The sequence below is a fragment of the Nelumbo nucifera genome, chromosome 1, assembly GCF_055504915.1.
Source record: "Nelumbo nucifera cultivar China Antique chromosome 1, China Antique-T2T, whole genome shotgun sequence".
In the NCBI taxonomy this organism is placed as follows: domain Eukaryota; kingdom Viridiplantae; phylum Streptophyta; class Magnoliopsida; order Proteales; family Nelumbonaceae; genus Nelumbo; species Nelumbo nucifera.
The window spans coordinates 72,508,563-72,534,853 of NC_142649.1; the positions used below are offsets into that span (position 1 = coordinate 72,508,563).

The 26,291-nt window shown below is 39.4% G+C and overlaps 2 protein-coding genes across 6 annotated transcripts in view; one reads left to right on the top strand and one right to left on the bottom strand.

The window, feature by feature from the left end:
* Positions 1 to 1,051: 1,051 nt before the first annotated feature.
* LOC104604857 (F-box protein At5g03100-like) lies at positions 1,052 to 2,791 on the top strand. Of its 2 annotated transcripts, XR_016081401.1 has the most exons (3): positions 1,054 to 2,162; positions 2,275 to 2,457; positions 2,606 to 2,791. XR_016081401.1 is itself a non-coding variant. In XM_088896702.1 (2 exons), the coding sequence occupies exons 1-2, from the start codon at positions 1,092 to 1,094 to the stop codon at positions 2,398 to 2,400; spliced, it is 1,197 nt and encodes a 398-aa protein (XP_088752828.1). In that variant the 5' UTR covers positions 1,052 to 1,091; the 3' UTR covers positions 2,401 to 2,597. The 2 variants fall into 2 exon arrangements, 1 of the variants encoding a protein (XP_088752828.1); XM_088896702.1 differs by lacking the exon at positions 2,606 to 2,791 and having other exon boundaries at positions 1,052 to 2,162; positions 2,275 to 2,597.
* Positions 2,792 to 4,858: 2,067 nt separating this feature from the next.
* LOC104604858 (FHA domain-containing protein DDL-like) overlaps positions 4,859 to 26,291 on the bottom strand; it is a 40,498-nt gene continuing 19,065 nt past the window's right edge. For 2 of the 4 annotated variants that reach the window (XM_088903525.1, XM_088903529.1), the window contains 5 exons: positions 25,721 to 25,835; positions 25,594 to 25,641; positions 25,398 to 25,443; positions 25,205 to 25,275; positions 4,984 to 5,407 (listed from right to left, as the gene is read on the bottom strand). In XM_088903525.1, the coding sequence (XP_088759651.1) occupies positions 5,368 to 5,407; positions 25,205 to 25,275; positions 25,398 to 25,443; positions 25,594 to 25,641; positions 25,721 to 25,835 (320 nt within the window). In that variant the 3' untranslated portion in view covers positions 4,984 to 5,367. Of the gene's footprint in view, positions 5,408 to 25,204; positions 25,276 to 25,397; positions 25,444 to 25,593; positions 25,642 to 25,720; positions 25,836 to 26,291 lie in introns of all 4 variants that reach the window. The other 2 variants (XM_010269419.3, XM_010269420.3) reach the window with 2 other exon arrangements.

Here is a 26,291-nt window from a genome sequence, read left to right on the forward strand (position 1 = left end):
GGGGAATATGATGGTTTTAGAAACTAACCTTACGTCTGCTATCTAGCTCCCACCGTTTGTAACGTTTCCACCATCCATGATGAAGATTGAAGAATATTTTAGAGTTACAGAGTTTCCAGATATGCAACAAGGTTTCCTTGGACACTTGTTCATACTTCTTGGGGAAGGGAATCTTAGAACTGTTCACACGTTTTCCTCCACCTTACTAAAAAATTGAAAAAAAAAAAGAATGAAATTAAAATTAAAAATCAACAAATTATGGGGGTGTTTGGTGTACAATGGCATTGCATTTATTGTATTTTGAATTGATCCATACAAATCTGTGCCAAATATGTATTGTCATATCATATATGAGCAATGTTTTAAAAAACGACCCAGAACCGCTTTGACCACTAGTTGGGCTAGCAGTTCGACTAGTTGGTTCGAATGGATGGCCCGTTGGAATTTAAAAAATAAAAAATAATTAAAATAATAAAAGGCCAAAAACTATTGCCTTGGTCTATAGTTTTTGACTAACGAGACAGCAAATTGCTGACCAAATCAATGGTTTCTAGCAAAGAAATAATTCGGGTAAAACAAAACCGGTTCTACCTTCAGATCAAACACGGTTCCAAAACCATGTATATGAATGTCATTTTACCTGAAAAAATGCATCTGTAGGAAACATCAAATTTGACGTTTAAGGCAAGGTTTTTAAAACCGACCCAAAGAATGAACCGGTCAGAGGTTCGGTTCCCGGGTCGAACGGTCTGAACCGAATGGTCGGCCCATTCAGACAAAAAATAAAAAATTAAAAAAAATCAAAAATGGGCAAAAACGTTTGAATGGTTTGAATGGTTAACCGCTCGTATCAGCGCTTTGCTGACCAAAATCAACGGTTTTTGGAGAGAATCCGGCTTTGGAGAAAACCAAAAACTGATCAGGTGACTGATAGGTGACAGCTTTTTCCGGTCCGACCGTCCGGTCCTGTCCGGTTTTAAAAACCATGGTTTAAGGTAAAAAGATCAATTTATATTAATCAATCCAAAAAAAACTCCCAATAGAACACAAAACTACAGTACCAAACACCCCCTAAGAGGGCAGTTGAATGTATGAATACAGCTTTCTGTAAATCCCAGACGATGCCCGGCAATAGAAAATTAGAAATCGTGGGATTCAGATCCCATTCCTCCACAATTCAAACCATGGCTCAGAGTCAGAGTAATGTCGATCGTTTTTCCTTCCTCCCGGAAGAAATACTGATTTTCATAGTCAGTCTGCTGCCGCTGAGAGAGGCCGTGAGGACGAGCGTTTTGTCCAAACGCTGGTACAAGCTTTGGACGTACTGTACGTCCATCGAATTCGACGAGACGAACTTCACTGGGACCATACACGACGATCAGCAGTTACAGGATTCAGGGCAAAGCGCTGGAACCCTGCGTCAGATGAAGAAAGTACGAAGTGACATCGTCGTGGAGTCTGTCCACCATACGCTACAATGCCTGCAGAGCCCAAAGATCTCCAGGCTAGACGTCCGATTTGGTTACAGAACCAGGTATTGTGACTTCGTAAACGAGTGGATCAGCCTCTGCCTGCGAAAGAACATCGAGGAGCTCCACTTTGACTTCTCGGTTGGAGCTTTCCACCGGTTTGACTTCGATCCTTTCAACGAAGGACTCTTCTGTCTGCGTGATTCCGTCCATGCAACGGGTTCCAAATCTCTGTGGGTGTTGAGCTTGAGCTTCTGCAATCTGGGTTCCCCCAGTTTCCATGGATTTCCTGCTCTAAAGAAGGTATCACTCGCGCGACTCGGATTACGGAAGGAAGTGGTCGAGAATCTGGTAGACAACTGTCTGCTTCTTAAAACTTTGAGTCTTGTGGAGTGCCGATATTTGGATCACATCAAAATTTCTCACCCACGCTTGCGGCTTAGAAGGCTGATTGTGAGAGACTGTCAACCACTCACCAAGGGGATAGATCTCTATGCTCCTTGCCTTCAGTATTTCGAATACTTTGGGCCTGTGGTGTTCTTCCAACTGTACAGGCTAACAAGCCTGGTCGAGGCTGTGTTGGATTTTGGGCTCCAGAGGGGATTTCATAGCGTCTCTATGAAGCTAAGCAATCTTCTTCTTGTCGATCTCTACCGAGCTAAGTCTCTGACAGTGTGCGGTTATCTTCTCAGGGTATATAAATATATATCTTGTCTGTTAGTCTGTATATATGTATGGCTCCTATTCCTTTTGCAGATTATGAATGTATTCATTTTCATTCATGCATGTTTTGGTATATATGTAGATTCTGCCCGCAGAGGATGCGACGTCGTTCCACCAACTTCGCCGGCCACTCCCCCATCTTAAGAACTTAACGATGGTGACAACATTAGACAAGTATGAACTAATCGGAGCATTTTCCCTGCTATGAAGTTTGCCAAAGCTTGAAACTTTGAAGATCACGACGCGTTTCAGCTGGTTTACTGCAGTGAGTAGAACACCAGAACCTGACTGTTGCTAGTTTTTGTTAGTTAATTTCCTCTTAAATCCATTTGATTCATATTTCAGCTAGTCAATTATACACAAGCTAAGGTGTGTTTGACGTTTGAGGAATTAGAGAAAAATTCTTGTTTCAGGACCTTGAATTGGAGCCATCAGTGAGCCCTTTCAGGCACCTCAAGGTGGTTGAGGTTGAGAACTTTCAGGGAAGTACCAATGAGATAAAGCTACTAAAATTCCTGCTGCAAAATGCATGGGTGTTGCAGAAAATGGCGGTAATACCACACCAATATTTTATGGTGGGAACTGGGCAAGGAGATAGATCTATAATCTCAGGTGTGGTTGATGAACTTAGACGTTGTGACTGTGCATCACCACATGTAATGATATCCTACCGGCTCATCACCTTCTCATCAGTAGCAATCACCATTAATATGGCTAGCTCTCTGTCCTCTGCTTTTAATTTCTTTTGCTGGGTTTCTTTCTGATCGGTTCTTAACCGACTCAACAACAGGCCACAGCTTTTGAAATAATAAGTATCCATTCGTACTCATGCTGTCCGAGCATTCTTCTTTTCTTGCTTTCAGAATTTACCAGGAGATGACGAGGGGATGCAAACTAAATAGGTCCAATTATCTAGGTATAACAACTAACAAGTACCAAATAAAATAGCTATCAAAATTTAAACTCCAGGTCATCTATCTTTTTGGCTCTTTGCTATAAAGAGTTGATATATACCTGGATTGAGGTGACATAATCCAAACATGTTTTGATTAATTCAAACGCAAAAGATATATATATATATATATATATATATATATATATTACTGAAATTCGATTCTAAAAAAAATAACCACAAATCTAAAATTTCAGTTTCAGTTATCTCGATTTTTTTATATTTTGGCTTTTGTTCGATTTTTCATTTTTTTAATTCGGTTTTTAAAATTTCAGCTAATTCAATTCGATTTTTAATTGAGTGCTCGGTCCTAGTATTTATTAAGAATATATTAGATAATACATAATACTTTTTGTTTTTAAGAAATTTTAAAATAATAGTCTGACTAAAATACCAAAAAAGATGTCATAATTAAATACCTAATAACCAATAACCAGTTATAATCCAAATCGTAACCAATCAACCAGTATTCTTTCGAATTCATGTGGGTTTCTGACTGGTAAAGTTTTTCAGGCATCATAGATTCCTATAGAATTTACCCTTTTTAAACCCCAAATCGCTCCAACTATTTTAGTCGATACTTCTTTTCTTTTTTTCTTTTTTATTCTTCTGTTTTATCACAACTTATAAAGCCACCCCCAACATGTTTTTTTCTCTCCTGAGAAAATTTGGGTTAAGCCCTGATCCAGTTACTCTGGTGGTCTGGCCTGATTCAGGTTGCAACAGGCCAAGGTAATATGAAAATCTGCTTGTCTGAAGAGGTTCCAGCGAGAACTTATCTACATAGTTCCAAGGCCGAGCTATCCGGAGTTCTCACCACTGGATGACCATCAGTGTCTCTCTTTCCTTATTCTACATCATCTTCACTATCTACTTTTGAAGAATCAATCACTCTTCAATAGCTCCAGGCCTCATTGGCACTGGGCTCAACTCCAATATTCGGCAACTGCGGTCAACAACATGAGCGTATCCGCAGTTTCCTATTACTTTGTTCACTCCAAACGATGGGTGGGGCTGAGCTGGGATCTTCTGCCAACATGTTCCAAAACCCTACCAACAAGATCTAACACCATACATCTCACCATAAAACTGGGACCCGCCATTTATGAGATGTGAGGTGTCAGATCATGTTGGTAGGGTGTTGAAAAGTATTTCATTGGCAGGTGATCCGGACTCGATGGGGACTAGGGGAGTCCAAATCTGCTCCTCGTCCAAATCTGCTCCTCACACCAACTTCACAGCATATCCCAGCCGCACATCAGGAACATATCTCATACTTGAATGCAGATCCCATTGCACGGTGATATGTTCTGTGAGATCGATGTGAGGAGAGCTCTGAACCTCTGAGGTAGCTAGAGATTGGGAACGATATCCCAGGTAAGGTGATCATTTTTCTCAAATCGGCCCAGAAATTCCAGAATTGAGCCTAGATTTTATGCTCAGGTCCAACCTAGGCCCAGCCCCCCCGCATCAGGCCTGTCCACCACATACGTATATTCTTATTATACAAGTTACTTTATTTTATATATAAATGCCATAATATGACACCTGTAATACATATTATACATAATATTTTATATTTATAATCTATAAAAGAATATTTTATATTATGGATATTTAACACTTTATACACAGCCAGAGGCCCGGGCTAAAATAAACAAGTGACTGAACCTGTTCCTGAGAGAAGAAATAAAAAAGTGAACAAGGGCAAAAATAATACAAGTAATTGAACCTATTAAGCAGAATCTTGAACATGTCAACTTAGCTGTAAAATATGGCACAGGAAGATTAACTCATCACTCCAAAAACTGAAAGGAAAATCAAAATCCAATAGAGATATACACTAGCCAAATAACTCTTTCCAATGATTAGGCCTCGTTAAAGTATCCATTTGCATTCTGGATGTGCGAGCAAAGATGAAAGAAAACACCTTGTGCTTTAGAATGAACAATGTCGTCCTATTCAATATATTCGGCATTTATAAAACACCCTTGTAGTTTCAGAACTCCAAACACAAGATGGATAAATTTGCACATTCTACTGTTGGCACCACTATCTAGTAGCTGTAACCAAAAAACTCGAAACAGTTGAATTTGATTGTGGATGACTCGGGAACAGATAATGCCTTCATATATGCAAGTGGAGCACCATCGGATCTTTAACATACAAAAGGACAAATTCAGTGGGTCAGCTCATCGGTTCCACAGGCCAGATCTACACCCATTACTCAGCTGAGTTCTCATGCAACATTACATATTCTCGGCTGCAAACCAAGAAGAAAAACAATGTCATACTAAGGTCGAAACAGAAGTAAATGATCTGTACATGGCTACATGCAGGGACAAAAACAATAGTCACTAACGTTCCACAAGGCCAGAAGCAATAGGTTCCCACAGTGATTACAACTTGCCAAGTTAGGCAAACAGATGTATTTCCATGTGTTTCACTATGAAATTAAAACTCCAAGGTACCACAGTCCACAGCCATAAACAACGATTTTTATAAAATGTAAATAGTTAAACCATGATAGGACAGAAATTTGGACTTAGATCATCTCCAACTCCAAGGTAGTCCTCCAACATTTTCATCTTACATACTTGAGAGGATGAAAGGTTCCCCACAACCCCCCTCCCCTGGACAAGAAAATTTAGGACATTACAAACTAAATAATTTATGTCTTGCTTTCATGTAATATATTCATGACTCAGCAAGAAGAATACAATTGGCATCAAAATTAAAGTTACCCTAAATCAACTTGATCTAAGGCAATAAATTTATTATTTTCCATCTGGAAATTTAAATAAAAAGGCCAAGTAGAGATTTTAGTTTCCATGAACATGTAAGAAACAATTTGAATGGAGAAGCAGACTAAATTTGAGAAAATTTAGTCTGCTTCTCCATTAATATATGAGGCCGGATCAAACAAACAACACAAACATAGAACAGCTTAGTAATGAGAACAAAATAAAAAACTATATGATCAACTTGCAACTTATTTAAGCTCATTCTAATGCCATCAGCGAAGAGAACTAGTACCTTCTTTAACATTATGCTTAACTTCACTAGATTATGTCAAATGAATGAATCTCTAATGCATTTATTTATGGACAATAACAAAGAGACTGGTGAAAAAAAAAAAAAAGATGGCCTGATAGGATCCTAAGTTATAGCATTCTAGATTGCAAGCATGTTAACTGATGAATGAGAAACAGCTTGAACTGTAGCTAGTTACCAGTCAAATTGAAATGATGATAAATAGAACAATAACATGACCAAAGAAAGCAATATAGAATTAAGCCCATGTTTGGGAGTGCCTATTTGATAAATAAGCTCAAAATTTGAGCTTCTTGAATAAGTGTTTATTTCCTGAGCGCAAATAAGAGCTTATTGGTGTAGTCCAGGCCTAAAATAAGTACTTACTTGAATAAGCACTCCCAAACTTAGCCTAAGAAAGGCAATGGTACAACTTACGATGTTAGAAAGGGGCTTATTAAAGAATTTGTTAAAAACAATCTATTCAATATCTTTTGGGACAAAAATGGATTAGTGAAGGATAACCATGCAATCTCTAATGGCAGAGCTGTTAGGAGGCCTCTTTTCAGAAGGAATTTGAATGACTGGGAAGTGGGAACTCCCAACGATAACTGAGAGCATTTCCAGGTGCTTAATGAGGTGTAAATCAATGCAGATAATGAGGGTAGGGGATTTTGAAAGTGGGAAGAGTCAGGTGTTTTCCTCCAAGCCCTACAATCAGATGCTGGGTCATTGTTGGATCAATTCCCTGCCGCAGTTTGTTTTTCTGTTGCTCAATATAGGTGTCTTTCCTTTTATGGACAGCTGCTCTTAATAGGTGTTTGACTAAGGAAAAATTAGGAGGGGAGTTGGGTTTGCTGGGTAACAATTGCATCTTTTGCAATGAGACACTGCCAATCATTTATTCATCCATTGCAAGGCATCAGAGTCCCAGTGGGTTTAAGAGAAAGGAATTTTTGGGGTGACAGGATGTAATCCAGAAACGGTCATTGATTACCTCATGAATTGGAAGACTGCTCTCCATGCTGTGCCATGGGCAGTCTGGAATGACAGGAACCTAAGAATTTTTGAAAATAAAAAGTAAATCAAAGATGGGCTGAAATCTATTCTGAATGGCAGGATGTTGTCTTGGGATGGGGTGTATAGATGACAATTCTTTCCCATCCCTACCAGGTACTCCCTGACCCCCTTGTCTTGGCGGGTACATGGGCAGGGATGGGGATGAGGAGTGAATTCCCCTCTATGCCCCAACCCCGATTATATATATTGAATATTAAATATATACATATATAATATTATTTATATTATATATCAAAATATATTTAAAATATTAATATATTTATAAAATCCCTTATTTTAAGTAAATATATTTTCTAAAAAAACTTCTAATTTAAAAATTTCAGGGATTCAGGTCCCCGATGGGGAACCCGTCTCCATCAGGGATTGGGGGTGGAGAGTGAATTTTATCCCTGGTAGGGATTGGGGTCAGGGAAAGGTATTTGTTTCAAAGTCAGGGTCGAGGATGGAGAGTATGGTCCCCACCCCATTCCTATTCCTATGTATAGTCCATTCAAAAGTAAACCATACAATTCCTCTTCCTCCTCATCCCCCCCACCCTCTCCCCTTAAGGAGGCTTACACCTCTTGCATTCTCAACTACACCTCACACTTCCAAGTAGTGGAACACCTCATGTCACACCTCCGCATTTTAAAACATTAGTGGACATATTTGCCCATTTTCAATGGATGGAAAAATTAGAGAGTGGAGAATAGTAGCAAGCTCTTCCACCAAGAGGGTAATGCATCAAAGCAATGGCAACCACCGTGGAGTAATCATTTAAAATTTAATTTTGATGGCGAAATTTTGGGTAATTCAGGACCACAAGGGGTAGTAGATGTATTTAGAGATGGTATGGATTGGCGGTAACTCTACTTTCAAGCCCAATTGAAATTAGGAACTGAACAAGAACAGAACTGCTTGGCCCAGCCCAACCAGGAAATTTCTGAGCTTGGGCCAAGGTTTTTTTTTTCAGGCCTGGGCCTGCATCAAGCCTAGAATTTTTAGAGCCAGGCCTAGGTCCAACACTACAAGCCTAGCCAGGCCCCACCTGGGCCACAATATATTATTTATATATCAGTGTTTTAAAAGGTGTGGGAGGTGCACAGAAAAACATGGAGACTTGTGGGTGGGATGTTGGAGCGCCTACCAAGGCAATTTGAGCATCCCATCGGAAGGCTATCCATGCCATTCTTCTGAGTTTCCTTTCTTGTATCAAGTACGATGTTTGTTATGGTAATCATGGAAAATTTTGGGAACATATTTGGATAGGACAGTCGCTTTTGAAAGACCAATTTCCATCCTTGTATGCTTTATCTTCCTTAAGGGGAATTTGTTTCAAAATTCACTGCACCTTCGGACTCACATTCTGGGTTCGATTGGGACTTGAGTTTCCGTCGAGGTACAAGGGACTTTGAAGTTCCGAATATACTTAGACTCCTTCAAATTCTTGATGGGGTGTTCTTGAATCCCCTTGGACTCCATCCTCTAGCTCTTCTCTTGTGCATTCTACTTTAAGGTCCTCTCGCAACCATCAATAACTGCACATCCTTTCCTTGTGAAAGAGATCTGGTGTGGACCAATCCCTCCAAGAGTTGGTGTTTTCAATTGGGAGGATTTCCATGAGAAAATTAACACTTGTAACCTATGGAAAAGGAGACCTAATCTTTGTCTTTTCTCCCCTTTTGTGTTTAGTTTGCAAAACTAATGGTGAGACAAGATATCACTTGTTAATCGCCTATCCTTTTGTTTCTCTAATTGGAATTGGTTTCTTTTTCTATTTAGTTGCAAGTGGTAAAATCTTTCTAGCATGTCAAATTTCTTGCAGCTTCTATTTTTTGGTGGCCAAAGATGAGGTGAAGGATCTTGTGGAAATGTACTAGAGCTGCAATATTATGGATAGTTTAGGAGGAAAGGAACACTTGAATTTTCAAAGAAAAAGAAAGATCTGTAGAAGCAATAATAGTGTATAACTATCAGAGTGGCTCATTGGACCAAGTCCTTGGAGTGCTTCTTAGCTATTTCAGTAGATGGCATTATGAGAAAATGGAGAGAGGTGACAGGAATTTCTACAAAAAAAAAGGAATCTGACTTGAAAAATATGGACTCCCCCAACCAAAGGCTTCATCAAGTTCAACTTCAATGGCAACAGTAGGGGAAATCCAAGACCTTCAGGGATCGAAGGTATTTTTAGGGATGAGAGAGGGATTATAGTGGCACTATTTTTGACACCTTTTGGAGTAGGAGATTCTTTAAGAGCGGAGGTCATGGCTATTAAGAGCGGAGGTCACAACTAAATTGGTGATGGAGTGGTTGCAAAGTGGCGAGGCAACTCTATGGCAGTATAGAAATAAGCTATAAAAGCTCTTATGGCAGACTAGAAAGATGGCAGTAAGACTTCAATGGGTTCAAAGGACAGCTAATACCATGGCTAATGAACTAGCCAAGCAAGGGGTGGGGGAGGGAGCAAATCTTTTGGGCACAATTGTAAGGAAAGTTGTATGGGGAGATAAATGCTCAGCTATTGATCAGAAAAAGATAAAAAAAAAAAAAAACATGGAGACTTGTGAGCCATACGCCTCTTCTAAGGAATGTATATAGGCATACACATTGGCCCTCACATGAGGCATGCACTTTTTTAATGCTTTATACTTGAAATGTACGCCTTGCATGCCTCTTTAAAATAAATTCTTTTTAAATTTTTTAAACTATTGTATTATTTCTAACATGTAATTGGCACGGACATGGCAATATCGTGGTCCCTACTGTATTCTATCATAAATTTAATTTGCAAAGGAGAAAATGACCCTCTTTTCAATTCATTTTCCACAAGAAGATGAAACCCAAGCAAGGGTTCAAATTGCTCAACACAGCAAGACTGCAACTGCCTCCAACTTCAAGCTTCAACTTGCTACTCCCTTCGTTGAGCTACTATTACAGGTAAGTACATTTATTTATTTTCTTCTTCTTTCCCCATTCTTCTTCACTGACTCTCTTCTATTTCAGAAGATTGAACATTATTGTATTGTGCTGTTTGTGAAGTTCAACAACACCAAACCGGCAGCTGCAGGTATCTGCGTTGGCTGCATAATACTAACTACTAAGTACTAGATTCTTTTTGCTCAGTTTCTAACAAAAAAAAATGTATATTAGTAACTCATTATCAATTTTATTTAACGTTTAAACAGAAAATAAAAATTAAAAATAGAAGGAATTAAAGAAAGATTTACATGTGGATAGTTTTTGAAATTGGATTATAGATATTTGGATTGTTAATTAGGGGTCCTCATGGTTCGGTTAACTGAGCCATGAGCTATTTCTTTAAATCGAACCGTTACCACTGGTTTTTGAATAACCATGAACTGAAACCAATCGATTAACTGGTTGATCGGTTCGGTTCTTCGTTTTATTAATTTTTTATATTTTCAATATATATTATAAAAATATAAATACATAATATAATATAGAATTCAGTTAATATATTACAAACAGATTATTATAAATAGATAATTAAAAATATCATATATATCTATATTTATATATAATAATATATAGACAATATAATATATATTAAAAGTGTACATAATATATACAAATATATATGCCAGTCAATTCAGTTAACTGCCAATTTTTCTTTTAGGTTAACAAAAACCGACACAGTACCACTGGTTTTGCAAAACAACGAACTAGTTGGTTCGCTTAACCAGATTTTTCGGTTCAGTTTCCTCGATTCAGTTTGGATTTTCGGTTTTTGTTGAGCCCCCCTATTGTTAATTACTTGATTTTTTTAGTGCTTTCGCTACTTTTTTATAAGTAATTTATTTTATTAGATCAAAGAGATAAACTAATACAAGCATCCCTTGGAGAGGTGTGAGTTGTGTTCTCTCCCAACAAGGGAAAAAACAAACCAAAGTACCAAACTACAATCATGCCCAATGCAAAAGTTCCCTAACTGCCCCTTGCTTAGCGAGATAATCAACCAAAGCATTTGCTGATCTCCCTACCCACTGTATTCTTACACACAAATTCTTTGTTACCCACTTTAACATCTTTACTTCATTTTAAAGCACCACATTACAAACCCTGGGTTCTGCAGCCAACTCAGTACCACCTTGGAGTCGCCTTCAATTATTAGCTATTCCACGCCTAGACGAGATGTAAACTGTACACCTTGAAGGACAGCTAATCATTCTGCCCTAGTAGAGTCCCCGACTCCTAAAGGACCCAAATAGAAAAATACCACAGTTCCAGATTCATTCCTCAGGACCCCTCCCATCCCATATACTTTCTTACAACTTGCTTATATAGTGTTCATAGTTCATACATTGCTAGCTCACAGTTTTAATGCATGGTAGGGATACCTAACCCCGCCAACACATCTCCCTAGTGTACACAAAACTTATAGGTGGGCTTAGGGTTAGAGCTATGGCAGGTATTCCTTGAGCCTGGGTTTGAGGTCGTTGTTGGGCTTAGATCCTATCAACTCTCACTTTGAGATCAAGCTTGTCCTCAACATTGCGATGAGAGAACTATTGCTAGAGGGAAGATTAATTTTCCATGTGGCATCTTCCAGAGGTTAGTCTAGATAACTAAGGCCTTAGTGACCCCATGCTAACCCACCCAGCATTTAAACATCACTTCAAAACACCAACTTCTGTAAATTCAATCCACCAATGTTTTCATGTACACTGTCAATTTTTCTTTCTTTTTTTTTTTGGTAGGCAAATGAGCTTTTGTAAACCTCCCCAATCTTAGTGAAGGAAGGACTCGATCCCAGGTCTTTGCTACAACCAACAAGAGACATTTTTTTATCAATAACAGAACCAACTTCATTAAAATAAGAAATTTAGTACAATAAGAGGGGGGAGAGATAAACACTCTTAGGCCGCCCCAAAAGAAAGTTTACAATACAGCCCAAAATAAATCATTCCTTCCTACCCCTTGTTTAGCAAGTATATCAGCATCAGCATTCGCATCACTTTTGATCCAATTACAAGACACCTCTACCCCTTGCAGCAATTTAACAGTTTTTCTCTTCTCATAGATGTAGCACCACCATCCATCTTTCTCCTTTTTTGAAGCCAACTAATTACAAGCTTCAAATCACCTTCTATTACCAATTTCTTGATATTAAGCTCTTTAGCCTTTTGGATCCCTTCCATAACAGTAGGGGTGTCAATCAACTGATTTTGGATTGGATCCAATCCAAACCTTATCAAATCGGATTTGGACGGTCCATTATAATTATTGGATTGGACCAATCCAAAATAAATTGGTCCATATTCTTATTGGTCTGAAACCTGAATTGAACCTAAACCAAATTTCCAATAATCCAATCATGAGGCCAAACCCTTGTCCAATTTGAAACCAATCAAAACTGAAGCCGGCATAAAATCACTTTTGTGAAAGTACTTTTTATGAAAGCACTTTTATGAAAACACTTTTACAAAAGCACTTTTATAAAAGTAATTTTATGAAGAGTATATTTACGAAAGCACTTTTACAAAAAAACTTACAAAAGCACTTTTACAAAAGTACTTTTATGAAAGCATTTTTACAGAAGCAGTTTTGTAAAAGCACTTTTACGAAAGCACTTTAACAAAAGAACCTTTACGAAGCACTTCTATAAAAGTACTTTTACACAAAAGCACTTTTATGAAATCACTATTACAAAAGAACTTTTACAGAAGTACTTTCATAAAAGCACTTTTACAGTACTTTCATAAAAGTACTTTTGAAGTATTTTTATAAAAGCACTTTTACAGAAGCACTTCTTTGGAAGTACTTTTATAAAAGCACTTCTATGAAAGTACTTTTATAAAAGTACTTTTGTGAAAGCACTTTTATGAAAGCACTTTTCTAAAAGCACTTCTATAGAAGTACTTTTAAATACCTTTATAAAAGCACTTTCATAACAGTGCTTTTGTAAAAGTACTTTTATAAAAATGCTTTTTCAATGCCAAAAGGGTATATTTTTGTAATTTTTTATATGTTGTGTTTTTTATATAATTTTTTATATTTCATTCAGTTTGGATTGGATCCAATCCAGTCCATTTACATTTCAATGGATTGGATTAGATTTGGTTTGTGTTGGATTTGGACTGGATTGGGTCCAGTCCATTTGTAAGTGGACTCACATTGGACTGGATCGGGTTGCACCAAATCCAGTCCAATTGACCTCTACATAACAGCCATAATTTCAGTTCTTAAAGAATCCCCTTCACCAATTGGAACTATGAAGAGTGCAATGATATTTCCTTCTTCATTCCTAAAAACTCCTCCAATGCCTTGTCTTCACTACTACCATCAAATTTAAGTTTAATGAAACCACTAGAGGGTGGGGACCACAAATGCCTACATACCTCCTTAATTGGAGCGGAATCAACCACCTCCCTACAATTTCTCATCACCCCAATGCCAGGAACATCTCTAAAAGCCATAGTTGTCAAGGCAACGCCTAGGCGCCCTTTGAGGCTCGCCCCGCCTAATCGCCAAGCAGTTTTGTACTATGTATTGGAAAATACTTTTTTATTCTTTATTTTTTGACATTATAATTATAAAATAGGCACTATTAAACTAAAATATTCATTTTGTAAAATTTTGTCTAAAATATTCTACTACTTTTTCTTTTCTTCTTTTCCTATAACAAAAATAAGGGTTCAGCCCCTATATTTTTTGAATTTTCTTTCCTTCTTTTTTTTCTTCTCATGAATATGTTGATTTTCTATACTTTAACGTGAACTCAATACTTTTCTTATGAAAATTATGAATACTTATTAAGGAAATATAGCTATGGTACCTAGGGAACTACCCTAGGATCTATGTTTTCTATATAAAAAAATCCATCACCTAGGCGACAAGGCACCCTCCCTAACGCCCAGCCTCGCCTTGGCACCTTGAAAACTATGCTAAAAGCATCCAATGACTTAACCCAATGGACTACCTTGATGGTGATAGCTTCAATGCAAACTTCTATATTTCTTGTTTTTTCATGGAAGAGTCTTTGATTCCTCTCCTCCCAGATTGCCCAACACCCTGCTACCCTTGTGCATCTCCAAAGTATTCTCCCCCCCCCCCCCTTCTTTGACCAACTTAGGAAATTAGAAGCGAATAGGCTTTGTACATTAGGGGAGGGTTCCACCTGCACCCAAACAAAGAAAAGAACCATTCCCAAACTGAAGAAGAAAAAGGGCAAGAAATTAATAAGTGATAGCAATTCTCACCATTAACTGTGCAAAGGGAACACCAATGAGGGGAAAGGCACCAACTAGGTTTATTTCCTTGCAGTAGCTCACAAGTATTAATTCTTTCCAAATACATTTCCCAACACAAACCACCCACCCTAAGAGAAATAGGTTTACACCAAATCTCCTTGGATTGGAAGGAAGGCCTTGGCTTTCACTTGGTTAAATAAGGGCTCAAAAAAAAGGAACCACAAGAGAAGGTATCTAAGGGTGATGAGGTCTAGATTCTCTTATCCTTCTTACCACCTTCCAAATACACCCCTTCCAACTTCCAAGTTCCGTAGGAGGTTAATGGCAGTGTTCATTTCATAATCATGTAGCCCTGTTCTGAAACCCAAATCCCAATTGCACTCACCATTTGGATTAGGCAAGGCCAGAAAGCAAGAAATAGGTTCCTTCCTACGGTTGGAAATAGTAATGAAGAGAAGGGAATTGTGTTCTTACTGCTTCACTGCCCACCCAAACATGCTCCCAAAATTTAACATGGTTTCCACCTCCCAAGCTATACCTAATGTGCAGTAAAAAGGGGTAGAATATCTTAGATGGACTTCCAAGGCAAATAGCCCTAGTTAAAATTCCAGAATTCTAACCATTTGCCGCAAGACCATAAATGCTAATTATTACCCTTTCCCACAACTTGTTTCTCTCCATTGGCAATCTCCACAACCATTTCCCTAAAAGTGCCATGTTCCTTTTTTGTATGTTCCCTAGCCCTAATCCAACATATTCCTTCTGCAAACCAACTCCCAGTTTACTTTCTGACCCGTCTTTTCCTCCCCTAGTTCCCACAAAAAATCCCTCATCAACTTCTTTATAATTCTACTTACCCTGCTCAGAATTCTAAACACTAAGAAGCAGTAAACCAATAAGTTGGCCAAAGTAGATTTGATTAACATGATTCTTCCTCTAAGGGATAAATAATTGCTCTTCCACAAAGCCAACCTCTTAGTAATCTGTTCTACCACGGGATCCAAAACCTACTTCTTTTAATCTTTTTGAATTATACCCTAAAGGTAAACCCAAATAAATCATAGGCCACTAGGAGACAATACATCCCCAAAATTTCTGCACTTTCTGACCCTTTCCTCCATATTCACTCCCACCAAGCAACTCCTCTCCTCCAAGTTAATCTTCAAGTTGGACATTCTTTGAAATGTTTGCACTACTAATCTTAAGTTCCTCACCCAGCTAATTTCACCTTTTTCACAAAATAAAATAGTATCATCGGCAAACTATATGTGAGTAATGAAACCTATTCTCTTCCCACTCTCCATTCCTTTATTAAATTTCTTGAATCTGCCCTTTCTATAAGTCTTCCAAACACATCAGCAATTGGTGTGACAAGGGGAGAGTGGGTCCCCTTGCCTAATTCCCCTAAGGGATGGAAGATGATCTACAATTGTCCCATTAATCAGTATTGAATAATTATAGGTCTCAACACAACCCAAAGTCCATCTACACCATCTGTCACCAAAACCAAGTTCACCATAACATCCTTCAAAAAAAACCCAATCCACTAAATCATACACCCTTCCTTACCATTTCCCTTCAAATCCCCCACACTTTCATTAGCAATTAGAATTTGATCAATTATTTGCTTCTCCTTGACAAAAGCCCCCTAATTTTGTGAGATAATCGAGGGGAGAACAGTTCTAATCCATCGATATAGCACCTTATCAATGATCTTGTAGAGGCTATGTACCAAGCTAATTGATCTACAATCCTTAGGATGCAATGCCTCCGCTTTTTTCTTCAGTACCAAAGCAATAAAGTTTGAGTTTAGCCCCATATTAATCAAACTATTAAAAAAATTCCTCAATAACTTTCAGAATATCATTTTTTAATATCTCCCAACAATCTTTTTTTTTATCAGTAAATATGTATTTTAGTAAAATTCAGATTGTAAGCAGTTTATACAACCTGGTGATGGGACTGTTGATCCCCTTTAATCACTATATTCTATCCCTCATTACAGTGCAATCCAAAATAATTGTTGTCTCAATGCCCCCTGTTTTGTTAATCCATCAGCTAGACCATTTGCACTTCTTCGGACCCATTTAAATTCAGCCTCAACCTCCTTTGCAATCATCTCCACTTCCCTAATCACATGTTTAAACGTCCATGGGGTATGGCTGCTATTTGCTTCCCATGAAATTACTACTTTTGAGTCCCCTTCCACTTCAACATGACTGAATCCTAGTTGTTTGGCTAGCTTTAACCCTTGTAGTAATGCCAATAGTTCAGCCTTCAACGAGTTTCCGTTGCCAATCGGTCTTGAAAACATACCCAATATCCTCCTTTCAGAGTTTCTTAATACTACTCCTATCCCTGAGATGCCTGGATTTCCAAAGGAGCACCCATCGAAATTCAGCTTTACTTTATTGCCTTCTGGTGGTTTCCACTCCAGCCTTACTTTTTCTCTTACTCTCGAAGATTGTACTACTTTGGACCATGTTCTTAGAATGTCTGTGACTGAGAAGACTTAAAAATCCAAGGGTTTTACCGAATGGGCTACTTTCACCTTGATACCATCAATCACTTCCTCTATTGTTCTACTTTTTTCCAAGAAAAATCTGTTGTTCCTCTCTTCCCATGTTACCCAACAAATTGCTGCCTTTGTTGCTTTCCAAGAAAACATCTCCCAACAATGGTAAAAAGCCATGGTGGACCCTTTAGGACCAGGTGCTTTACTCCATAGAGAAAATTGCATTCATTATTTCTTCACTATCAAAACGTCTTTCCAACCATCTTTGAGATTCCTCTCATCATCTGGAAGCTTGGGCCATTCCAATCCATCAATCCAAATTCTATCACTCAAAGGCTTCCTAAAAATTGATCTAAAATGTTCCACAAAAGCTTAAGCAATCACATTTTATTAGCTAACACTCAGAGGCTTCCTAACAATCTCAAATTTCTCCTCCCGTTTGCCAGCGCATAAAAAAATTTAGTGTTCCTATCACCCTCCTTAATCCACTTGCTCCTTGACTTTTGTCTCCAACCGATTTCCTCTTTCAATAATAACTCCTCCAATTCCTTCCTCAACCTACATCTTCCATTTCTGTCACTTTCCTCTAGCAAACCAGCCACTTTCTTTCCATCTAACACTTCATTTTGGAAGTCAATGTTTGTTTTTGCTCCTCAATCCTGCCAACTGTTGCAAATTTCACTCCTTAATTTTGCCTTTAAGCTCTTTTAGCTTCCATTGAAACCTCATACCTTCCCAATGTACCCTTGGATTGCTCTCCTCCCACCATACTTTAACTCTCTCCCTGAAACCATCAGTGTGTAAGCACATATTCTCAAATCTGAATGGAGCTGGACCTCTAGCCTCCAAATTTTCCTCAGAAATGGATATTGGTCAATGATCTCAAGTTACTCTTGGCAAGGCTCTAGAAATTAGACCTCTCCAATGCTCCTCCCAATCAACCATGAATAAAAATCTATCCAGTTTAGAGAAAATTGGGTTGGCCAGTAGGTTGGACTAGGTAAAGTTATTATGAGCCAGATGAAGTTCTTTTTTTTTTTTTTTGATGAATGGCCGGATGAAGTTCTTTCAGACATTACCAGTACCAGTAAGCTAGTTGGCACCTTCCACTGTTGTCAAATTGCAAGCTAAAACACCAGCTCTTCTACACCATTTTTTTGAGAAGACGTATAGTATGAGTTTTTCTTATCATAACTATCAAAGATAGCATGGTCAATTTAAGGAACAATATGCCTCTGTAAAATTCAAAATCCTAACCAGAGGAAGATGGAGGGGGAGAGGGGATTCAGAACCGTAGGAAAATGGAGGACTGAGGTGGTGATCGAAGCTAAGACCTTCAAGTTTGAAGAGGAACGGATCAAAGGTAAGGAAGCACTGAAGATTAGAGAGAACAGCAGGGCGACAATACTGGTACCAAAGGAGGTCACGGTATGGATGAAAGGCTTTATAGACGGGGCTATCAACTCCGGCAAGGTGAATGGCTGGAAGAACTCAATGTCAGTTCCAGGCAAGAAATATGTAATTGAACTGAAAAGAAATTGGAAGGGGTGGTTCATCATGGTGGAGGAGTTCTTTGAAAGAGCTGGGAAGCAATTGCTCTGTGTGCCGGAAGGAAGAATGCAGAAAGGGTGGAGGATTTTTGTGAAGGTGTTGCAGTCCTTGTAGCATCGGAAAAAAAGAAGATAGAAGGAGTGGAGGTTACTGGTCAAAACTCCAAAGACCAGGGTCGGAAAGATCAGGAGTCAGTTTCGAGTGGAACTACCGGGAGTGCAGAATCTCAAAATACCTCGACCGCTGGTGTGGTGGTGGCTTGTTCTTCTGTGCATCGAAGAATTCTGGTGGGAGCAAGGACGAATGTTTGGAAGAAAAGAATGATTCTGGTGGCTGACAAAGAAGTGTCAGACTGGAAGAAAGTGCTGAACGCAGTAGCCGGAGAGATTGGAATTGGAAACGAAGCATTGTTGGTTCCATTTACAGACTCGAAAGACGTTCTGGATGTTGGCGAGCAGGAACTAAGTTTCAAAGCTGTAGAGGTGGACGGAGGTCTGATACAGGTCCAGAATTGGAGTCCCATCTGTAACGAAGTTGCAGTACAAGATGGTTGTGTTCGGCTGAAGTTTGTAGGTCTCCCCTTCCACCTTTGGCGCAACTCTGTTCTTGAACATATAGTACAGAGTTTAGGAGGAGTCTTGGTGGAAGCTGATAAACGCAGTTTGGTCGCCGTCGAGGTAAAGGTGGCTGGGATTAAGCACGAAGATATGCCTAGGTGCTTCGAGATATACTCGGATGAAGTCTGGTATAAGGTGTGGGTAGCTACAGAAGTGGAACAGGCGTGGTGGGGAAGAGGGCCCAAGGTTGAAGACGATGAGCTGGAAGGGTGGTGGACACGTGGAGGGAAGAGAATGGGCGGTCAAAAAGGGGTGCAGGTGGAATTTAAGGAAAAGGTTTAATGGGGTGGCTGGGGTAACCCAAACGACAAGTCATCTAATTAAAGGAAATAATTCAAATGTTTTTGAAAGGATTAAAGCTAAGGCGGGCTCCTTATCTTTCGCTGACGTGGCAAAGAAGTGGAGTGGCCCAGGGTGCAGTTTGGTTCGGTCCGAGCAGGTCTAGTTGATAGGAGGACCGGGCGGGCTGAAGGACAAACAAGTGACCCACGTGACAACATAAAGGGTCATGTGGGTCGGGATAAGCGAAGGAGTTTTGGACGGGTGGTAGACAGAAATTTGGGTCTATCATTGTCCCAAATAGCGAGGGGCGCTGAGAAAGGCTTGCACCAGCGGCAAGCGACCAAACAAGGGAACCTCCACCGCATCGTAACAATGAGGAGCTGAGCCCAGGGCGACACTTCTCAAAGAAGTCAAACCCAAGGTACGCAAGGGAGAGAACCGAAGAGGAGGCGGATGAAGGATGGGTACTGTGTAGTGTAGATGAAGAAGATTCAGAAGACAGTACAGATGATGGTACCAGTATTGGCAACGTGAACGATGAAGGCGGCTACGGTGCAGGTGACATGGAAGAGTGGAACATTGCAAGGCTGTTTTAGAGGGACTTAGAGAAGAAAGGGAGGCATGAATTAGGCGGACCAGGAAGGTCAGTTAGAGGAAGAAAGAAGCTCGGGATTCCATAAAATAGGTGAAGCTGAAGACAGTGAATGGAATAACCCATTCTTAAGACTCCAGATTGGGCAAGCAACAAAAGTAGGTAATCGAGTGAATTTAGTTTATGCTACTAACGAGTCTTTTGTGTCCTTTGTTCCAGATTCTGTTCCCGATCCATGTCTTGCAACCCATGTATGTGCAGTCAGTCAAGGTGGTGAGACCTCTAAGGCTCTGGGAAGGGGATTGGAAGTTAGTGGAGAGGTGCGGGAAGAAAGGTATAGAAATGAGAAAGTATGGGAGATTATTGAAAGAATATTTAATGAAGTGGAAGGGCATATAAATTGGAGAGAGGGTGGAGAGGAGAGAAGAGGGGAGGGCTCAGGGGAGGGGAGGGAAGGAAATGAGGGCTGGGGTGGAAAAGATAATATGGAGTGCACAAAGGAGGTGGGGGGTATTATCATAAGGAGGAAGGATGGAGAGGAGAGAAGAGGGGAGGGACCTAAGGAGAGCAGGGAAGGAGAGGAGGATAGGGTTGAAGAGGAGTGTGTAGGAAGGGTAGTGGGGGGAATCTAAGCAAGAAGATTTGATAGCGGATTTTGTGGGGAAGTTGGGATGCAGATTAGAAGACTTGAATGTGCTGAAAGATGGTCTACAGAAGAGGAAGAAAGATGTTAGAACAAAGAAGAGAAATTTGAGTGAAGTTGAGAGATTGAAAAGAGATGTGGAAGGTGACAAGAAGTTCGGGGCAAAAGGAGAGAGAAGGAAAGGGGGAAAGTAGTGGTCAAGGGTAGAATGGAAGTAAGAAAAAAGTGAGAATGAAGATACTAAGTTGGAATATGAGGGGGATAGGAAGTGCAAGGTAAAGAGCAACAATAAAAGAGGTAATAAAGAGGTCCAACCCAGACGTTGTTCTATTGCATGAGTCTAAGAGAATGGAGTTTAATAACAGGTGGGCAAGGAGTGTATGGAAAGCCAGGGGGATTAGTTGGGTGGTTGCTCCCTCTTGGGGTGCTTCAGGGGGGATAGTGACAATGTGGAAGAGGGAAGTGGTTGAAAGCTTGGAGGAACTGATTGGAAGATACACAATTTCCATGAAGTTCAAACAGAAGGAACATGGATATGTGTGGATGCTTACAAATGTCTATGGACCAAATGACTACAAAGAGAGAAAGGAATTAGTTAATGTAAGAGGACTGTGGGAGGGGCCTTGGTTGTGGGTGGAGACTTCAATGTGATTAGATACCCAAAGCAAACTAATAAGACCAATCAGAGGGTGACAACAAGCATGAGGAAGTTTAACAGGTTTGCGGATGCCTTTGAGCTTAAGGAGATACCGTTGGCCTAGAAGACATTTACTTGGTCAAATCTTCAAGCTAGTCCCATATGCTCTAAGTTGGATAGGTTCCTGTTTTCTGTGGAATGGGAAGAACACTGGAGGAACTTCGACATCTAGAACTCTACCTAGGGTGACATCGAATCATTGGCCCATAGTGTTATGCAAGGAAGAGAGAAGGAGTGGAGGACCTGCCTCGTTTAGATTCGAAAATATGTGGTTACTCCATCCTGGGTTTACCAATAGAGTAAGGGAGTGGTAGAATGAGTGTAGCCCATTGGTGGAATGGGTGGGGATGAGATTTCATAAGAAACTACAATTTTTGAAAATAAAGATCAAAGAGTGGAATATCCTGGAGTTTGGGAGGTTAGAAGAAAGAAAGAGAGATTTGATGGACCAACTTGAAAGCCTTGACTCTAAAGAAGAAAGGGGAGAATTTGGAAAGGAAGACAATGAACTAAGAAAGGGCTTGAGAAGACAGTTAAAAAACTACCTACATAAGGAGGAAATAAGTTGGAGGAAAAAATCTAGATGTAAATGATTGCAAGAGGGAGACAGGAATACCAGGTACTTTCATTCTTTGGTAGATGGAAGAAAAAGGAGAAATTTCATCTCCAAATTGGTTGTGGATGGAACCGAGTTAACTCAACAAGAGGAGATAAATGTGGCATGTGTAAAACACTTTAAATCCATTCTAATAAGGCCTGTAAATAGAAGGGTGTGGTTAGAAGGTTTGGAGTGGCCAGATATAGGGGGGGGGGGAATAATAGGAGTTTGGAAAGGAACTTTGACTTGGAAGAGATTAAGGAGGTTGTGTTTTCTATGGACAGAACAAAAGCTCCAGAGCAGGATGGGTTCACAATGACTTTTTATCAGGATTGTTGGGATATTTTGAAAGAGGACCTTCTAATGGTTTTTGAGGAATTTCATAGGAGAGGAATTGTTTATCCAAGGGTGAAAACCACTTTTATAGCTTTGATTCCCAAAAAGAAAGAAGCTTCGAATCCAAGGGACTTCAGACCAATCAGTCTGGTATATTGCCAGACATAATTGAACACAATCAAAGTGCCTTTGTAAGTGGAAGACAGATTACAGTTCAAATCCTCTTTGCTAATGAGAGTGTGGAGAGTTTTAAGAAGGATAAAAAGAAGGGAGTGGTTTGTAAGCTGGATATAGAGAAGACTTATGACATGGTGGATTGGGAATTCTTAAGGAAAGTTATGTCCAAAATGGGGTTCAAGGCTAGATGGTGCAAATGGATCATGGGTTGTGTTTGGAATTGTCATTATTCAGTGCTAGTGAATGGGGCAATGGTAGATTTCTTCCCAGCCACTAGGGGTACAAGACAGGGAGACCCCTTATCTCCTTTTTTGTCCTAACTGGTTGTTGATGTTCTGGGGAAATTGATCCACAGAGCAGACTCTAGGGATCTCATTAGAGGCTGGAGGGTTGGAAGGGAGAACATACCACTCACTCACTTACAGTTTGCTAATGATACGATCCTATTTTGTGAAAGAGGTAACATGAGCTTCATCAAGAATTTGAAACTAGTGATCCATCTATTTGAGCAAATGTCAAATTTGAAGGTGAACTTTGGGAAGAGCTATGTAGTGGGTGTGAATCTGGAGGAGAGAGAGATTAGGGAGAGTGTAGAAGTACTTGGGTGTGAAGTCTCAGGGTGGCCTTTGAATTATCTAGGGTTGCCCCTAGGTGATAATCCTAAGAGAGCTTTTGGAATCCGGTGGTGGAAAGATTTGAAAAAATACTTCTCTTGGAAAAAGAATTACCTCTCTCTGGGTGGTAGGATTACACTGATCAAGGCCACGTTAGCAAACATACCCATTTACTTACTTTCAGTGTTTAAGATTCCAGGGAAGGTTTGTAGTAGGCTGGAGAGGTTGATGAGAGATTTCCTTTGGGAGCCGGGAGAGGAGAAGAGGGACCACAGAGTTAGCTGGAAGGTGGTGACTAGGAGTAAAAATTTTGGTGGTTTGGGGCTTAGGAACATTGGGAAAAGGAATTCGGCCCTTTTGGGGAAGTGGTTGTGGAGGTTTCCTTTGGAGCAGGAGAAGCTATGGGCTAGAATAGTGGCAAGCATACATGGGTTAGAACAAAATGGATGGGATGCTGAAATCAGAGCAAGGACTACAAGCACTTTACCTTGGAAAGCCATTCATGATCTGCTTCCAGTTTTCTCCCCTCTTGTCAGGATTTGAATTCAGGTAATTCCATAAAATTTTGGGAACAAATTTGGGCAGGGGATGCTCCTCTTAAGGACCAGTTTCCTTCTTTGTATGCTCTTTCTTATTTTAAACATGAGCCAATTTCTTCTTTCATCACCCATTCCTCTTCCAGTTCGGGGTTTGGGTGGAACCTGGGTCTGAGGAGGGTTGTGAGGGATTCAAACCTTGATAGTATTTTGAGCCTCCTTGAACTTCTTGATAATGTGTTCTTAGACCCTTCTAAGGTGGACTCTAGAATTTGGAGTCCTACCCCCACGGGCTCTTTTTCCTATGCTTCCTTCTTCAAAGTCCATTGCCAGTCCGCTAGTCCTGCAACCTCCCCTTTCCCAGTTAATGAGGTTTGGTGCAGACCAATTCCTCCTAGGGTTGGTGGTTTTTGTTGGGAAGTCTATTTGGAAAGATTCAACATTGGGGATTTGCTCCAAAAGAAGAAACCCAATACTTGCTTGTCACCTCATTGGTGTCTTGCCAATTTGCGAAATCAATTTGCGAGTGGGCTTTTTCTCTCTTTGGGTGCAGGTGGAACCCTTAATGACTTGCAGAACCTTTTTTCCCCTTTTTTTTTAGGTGGCACATGAAAAGGGGAAGGACTATGTGAAGAGGGTTGAGGGTTGCAGTATGCTGGTCATTATGGGAAGAAAGAAATTCTAGGATCTTCTCAGAAAAGGAGAGAGGGGATGAAGAATTGATGGTCGTGATCCATATAAGGGTTGTACAGTGGCTGAAATCACTATAGCTATTTACAGACTAAACAGTGGAAGACACGTTGAGAAAGTGGGGTGAGATTGCAAATTGCACACAGACTAAACCAATAATAAGGGTGTCTTGGACTCCCCCACCTGCTGGCTTCTTAAAATTAAATTTTGATGGGAGCTGTAGGGGGAATCCTGAACAATCAGGGATTGGAGGTGTTTTTAAGGATGAGAACGGGATCATCTCTGCCCTGTTCTCAGGCCCAATTGGTGTGGGGGATTCCCTTAGAGCTGAGATCTTGGCAGTTATGGAAGAAGTTCAGAAAGCCAAGGAGATGAATGTTAGAAGACTCTTAATTGAAGGGGACTCGGAGGTGGTGATGGGGTGGCTGAACAAAGACAACTGCGGCTTATGGAACTACAGAAATGAGAAGAGGAAATTCAGCTGGTTGGTGCGGGGGATGGAAATCAGGATGGGTTGGGTTAAGAGATCAGCTAATTCTTTAGCTGATGGGTTAGATAAACAAGGGATAGAAAGGGAAGCAATGTTTTGGGCTAAATTGTAACTTAACTGTTTCTTTTTTCCTTTTCCCTCTTTGGAGGGTTTAGGTTGTATTCAGAAGATAAGAGTGTTTGTCTTCCGTGCTGTAATTAGTATGATGTTTCAACGAATATAATGAATCTGTTATTGATCAAAAAAAATATGCCTCTGTAAAAGAAAAGCAAGTAATAAATTTTAATAGTTTAATAAGAACCAAATGGTACCCACTGATGCATTTCTGTTGATAATAGGATTCATAAACAGAACAAAAACTGTGATTGATAGTTATATAACCTGGATATCAACATACATCAATATAATTGATTGCCTACCTACTATTACCAAACTTGATGGTATCTTTTTCAAAAAGTTCATAATAACGCTGAGATTCAATGCGATTATCCTGCACCAAGTAAAAGCAAGCATAAGAGAAAAATAGCATATATGTACCATATATACATACATATATTTATATATTAAATTTTATTAATGAATGGGAAAGGGACATAGCTATAAACAGCTTACATTAATGAAAGTTCCATTTGTGCTTCCAAGGTCCATCAAGTAAGGCCTAGTAAAGTGCATACAGAATAGAAATAGCCAGTAAGTATTGAGAAATATAATCAATGAAGAATGTTGATAATACTTTTTATTACATATTAGGTAAATTTATAAACTGTGGCACCAATGAACTATAAAGTATAAACTAACTTGCCCCTACCTTACTTGCTTTGACAATGTGCCATCAGGTTGCTCTTTTTCTACTTGCCTAACAAATAGGAAACAAATGATTAAAATTTGTCTTAAAACACCTATCACAAAATAAAATTGCCAAAATATAAATCTACCGGTATTGAATGACAGCATGTTGTTTGCTACAGGAGGGGTGATCTGTAGGGATGTCTGCCACCCTTCTTTCTCTACCAAAAAGGTAACAGCTTTGGCGATGAATATAAAGGGGCTCTGTTCATCACATATTATCCTTAGAAACATTAATAAATTTAATAGGAAGCTAATAAGTAATGAAATTCAAGTTATAACTATAGTATTAATGAACTACAAGAATAGACACCAAAATTAAATTAATGACTTTTAACTTTATGTGACAAGAATGCAATACTAAGATTCGCAATAGTACATCAGCTAAGAAATCCAGTAAACAAGGCATTGCAGTAAGAACCTTAGAGACGGCATCAAATTAAGTAACAGTGAAATTTGCAAATCTAAAAACAACATGAGAACTGAACAAGATTTCAAAAAGGGATGGGAAAAAAACAGCCATATTCAACCTATAAAAAAAATAAGAGAAAACACCTTTGTATAGAAGGAAGTCAGAACTAATATAAAAGGAGGGGGAAAGGAAAAGAGAAAATAACTCCATTCAAATTCTTTTTTCTTTCCAATTGGTAACTGCAGATC

Bases quoted from the DNA above. Each gene is read 5' to 3' on its own strand.
- LOC104604857 (XM_088896702.1), top strand. From the start codon at position 1,092: ATGAATACAGCTTTCTGTAAATCCCAGACGATGCCCGGCAATAGAAAA. The intron at 2,163-2,274 runs GTATATAAATAT...GTATATATGTAG, and splicing joins TGTGCGGTTATCTTCTCAGG to ATTCTGCCCGCAGAGGATGC.